The following is a 3,478-nucleotide window of genomic DNA, read 5'->3' as shown; positions in this document are numbered from 1 at the left end:
TGGGCTTCCCTCACTGCGCCGTCTGCCTCCTGCTCCACATCAGCTGCTAGGGCGACGGCGCGCACCTGGGCGCTCATAGGAAACCTCCCGATCCGTCTCCTCTAGCCTTGGGGCCCTCTTGGCCCACGCCCCGCTCCACTACCCACTTCCACGGAGTTCGCATCAGGACCGCAGTTAACGCTCACCTTTGTTTTGGTCCAAGAACTCTTCAGTGAAGATGGGAACATCGAAGGTGGAGAAGCCATCGCAGTCCCCACCCTAACAGGAAGGGACAAAGTGGCAATTTTGCTGGTGGTAGGGGGCAGCCACGCTTTCTGGGTGTGTCCCAAGCCTAGGAGGGTCTCCTGGGGCACCCCGGGTGGGAGTGCCACCAATAGCGTCCCCACGGTGCAGTGGTACCGCCCCTGCTTGCACACATCTGGACGTGTGGCGATTGCTTTCTCCCCAGAGCTCTGGCTCAGGGTTCTGGAAGGCTCCAGACCTTTCTCCCCCAGGTGCTTTGAGAAGAGGAAGGTCGCTTACCTTGTGTCCATTCAGGAGGGTGTTCATGAGCCCAGAGCCTGAGTCTTCTGGCGGGGGAGGGGAAGGGCAGAGTCAGCCTCCCAGGCCTCCAGGGACCATGCCCTGCACCCTAGGTCAGTGCTGCTCAGCCGGCTCCAGCTCCCCACCTGAGTCCCCCGCGTCTGGACATCCCCCATCGCTGTAGCGAGTGAGCCCCCTTCACTCTGGTTATGTATCTTTTCCCCGCCCATCCCACGGGACTGTGCCCCATGGAGCCGAGGCCCTGCCTGGGCAGAGGTCGCACCCCACAGAGCAGAACCCCAATTGCTCGCACCGGCCCCTCTCACTTTTTTTTTTTTTTTTTTTTTGAGACGGAGTCTTGCCCTGTCGCCCAAGCTAGAGTTCAGTCATCTTGGCTCACTGCAACCTCTGCCTCCTGGGTTCAAGCAATTCTCTGCCTTAGCCTCCCGAGTAGCTGGGATTACAGGCACCCGCCACCACACCCAGCTAATTTTTGTATTTTTAGTAGTGGGGGGGGGGTGGGGTTCACCATGTTGGCCAGGCTGGTCTTGAACTCCTGACCTCAGATGATCCACCCACCTCGGCCTCCCAAAGTGCTGGGATTACAGGCGTGAGCCACCGCGCCTGACCCCTCCCACCTTTCTTGATCTTCTTCTCCTGGATCTTCTCCGTGCACATCTTATAGGCTTCCGACTGCTGGTAGGCCCGCAGCTCCTTCATGTACTGCTGCTTCTCTCTCTCGGCCTCATCCAGGTACCGCTGGGGAACAGCACCAAAAGACCTGAGGCAGGGGAAGCCTCTAACGCCAGGACCCAGTCTTCATCACTCAGCTTTCACAGCACCCTCCCCTCTCCTGAACCTTCCATAGTTCCCTATTCCCTCCAGACAGACAGAACCGGCTCCTCAGCCTGTTGCTCAAGGACCTCTGAGCTCCCACATCACTTCCCATGCCCCAGGCTCATCCCCAACTCCCGCCCTGACAAGACACTCCTGGGCGCCAGAGTCATGGGCAGGCACCCAACCTCCAGGGTATGTGGATACCTAGACTCCCTCCTGCACCCATTTTTCTCTTTGAAATTTCACTTACAGGGGTGCAAAGCGGTGGTGGCTTTTGTTACATTTCCGTGATGTTTTTGCAATTTTTAAACTAACAGTATATGAAAATCAGATTTCACAAAAAATCCAGGCCTTATCCTGACTTCTTAGACATATCTTTGTTGGTCACCCAGTTTTCGATCTGTCTTGTCTCTTGCTAGCCGCGCCCCCAAAAGCTGGTCATGGGCTGGCCATGGTGGCTAATGCCTGTAATATCAGTACTTTGGGAGACTGAGGTGGGCAGATCATTTGAGGTCAAGAGTTCGAGACTAGCCTGGCCAACATGGCGAAACTCCATTTCTACTAAAAATACAAAAGTTAGCAGGGCGTGGTGGCTGGCGCCTGTAATCCCAGCTACTTGGGAGGCTGAGACAGGAGAACTGCTTGAACCCGGGAGGTGGAGGTTGCAGTGAGCCGAGATCGCGACACTGCACTCCAGCCTGGGCAACAGAGCAAGACTCCATCTCACACACACACACACACAAACTGGTCATGGGTGGGCATTTCACCAGGCAGAAGGAAAAGCCCTGCACGTGGAATCCTTTGGGGGTGGGGGCTACTGGTAGTACGGGGGTCCGCCGGCCCTGCTCAGCGCCCCGCTCACCTGCTTCTCCGTTGGCTGCAGCTTGCTCCACTCGGCGCCCAGCATCTTGGTGATCTCGGGAAAGGGCAAATCCGGGTGGCGCGTGCGGATCTGCTCGCGCCGCTCGTTCAGGAAGCGCACGTAGCCTGTGACCGGTGCCTTGGGCCCATTCGGCAGAATCTTCTTCCGCTTCTTGCCCTTGGGCCAGCCGCGTTTCTTCACCGGCTGCAGAACCGGGCTGCGTCGTTGGGAGGGGGGCCTGGCGTACTGGGGCGGGGCTCAGAGGGGCATGGGCGGGGCCTAATGCTGTATGGGCGGGGACGGGGCGGGGCCTAGTTGGGAGGAAGAACCCGGAAGAGATGGAGGTAGGGCCCAGTCAGGAGTCAGGACACGGTGGTTTAGAGGGGTCCCTGGCCAGGGATGAGGGGATCCCAGAGACTATGGGCCGAGGTTTGAGCACAGGGGTGGTGTTTACTTAGATTGTGGGCGTGGCCTCTGCTTGGTGGGCGTGGCTTCTTGGAGAAAGGGCCCACAGGACCATGGGGAGGGTGCCGCCCCCAAGGAGTGGAAGTGGGCGGGACCTTAGAGTGGGCAGAGCTGGCATTGTGTGGTGGGCGGGGCCTGGACTTAGGGAGGCAGAGGACCTGTCAGGGGCGTGGCAGCTCGCACGGGGCGGGGTCTCAGCTTCCGGAGGAAAATCTGGGCTGTGGGCGGAGCCACAAGCAATTCAAATCCAGCCTGGGGCGGGACTTCAAGGCTGGGGCCGCAGCCCGGGGCCTCCCCCAGCTCAGCGCAGGGACTCTCACCTCCTCCTCGTGGGACCCCTTCTCGCCGGCGCGTGGACCCTCGCCGCGCTCTTGCTTGACAGCCACCACGAAGCCCCCATGCTGGCCCGGAGCCTTGCCGCCCGCCGGCCTGGAGCCAAGGATACCGAGGTCAGCCCCGTCCCTAGAGCCTCCCCTCCCCCAAACGCCTACCCCAAGGCTTTTAGACCCCCGACGACGGGGCTGCTGCGAGAGTGCACGAGCCCGAGGAAGCAGGGTCTGATGGGGTCAGTATCCGCGGAAGGTGGGACAAGCGGGGTTCCTGGGAGGGGCTGGAGGCCGAGGTGGGGTATGCAGGATTGGATGGAGGGAGAAGCCCCCTGACCCAGGTTGGGGGCGGTTGAGACCCCGGCCGGGGTGACTGGGGCGGGGGTTCAGGAGCTAGGGCTGCAGCCGGGAAGGTAGCGAGGGCGTGGGGAGGGAATCGGTGCACTCACGCGGCGGCCGCGCCGGG

At 60.8% G+C, this 3,478-nt stretch overlaps 1 protein-coding gene across 1 annotated transcript in view; it reads right to left on the bottom strand.

The window, feature by feature from the left end:
- HMG20B (high mobility group 20B) overlaps nt 1-3,472 on the bottom strand; it is a 10,537-nt gene extending 7,065 nt beyond the window's left edge. Inside the window, exons 1-6 of the mRNA XM_011967337.1 lie at nt 3,462-3,472; nt 3,007-3,115; nt 2,222-2,425; nt 1,161-1,281; nt 523-566; nt 186-258 (exon numbers count right to left, since the gene is read on the bottom strand). Of these exons, the coding sequence (XP_011822727.1) occupies nt 186-258; nt 523-566; nt 1,161-1,281; nt 2,222-2,266 (283 nt within the window). The 5' untranslated portion in view covers nt 2,267-2,425; nt 3,007-3,115; nt 3,462-3,472. The remainder of the gene's footprint in view (nt 1-185; nt 259-522; nt 567-1,160; nt 1,282-2,221; nt 2,426-3,006; nt 3,116-3,461) is intronic.
- Nucleotides 3,473-3,478: the final 6 nt, after the last annotated feature.

The sequence above is a fragment of the Mandrillus leucophaeus genome, unplaced genomic scaffold (genome assembly GCF_000951045.1).
Source record: "Mandrillus leucophaeus isolate KB7577 unplaced genomic scaffold, Mleu.le_1.0 Scaffold8, whole genome shotgun sequence".
NCBI lineage: Eukaryota > Metazoa > Chordata > Mammalia > Primates > Cercopithecidae > Mandrillus > Mandrillus leucophaeus.
Note: the sequence above shows the minus strand (reverse complement) of the source record. Positions and strands in the feature narration are given on the sequence as shown.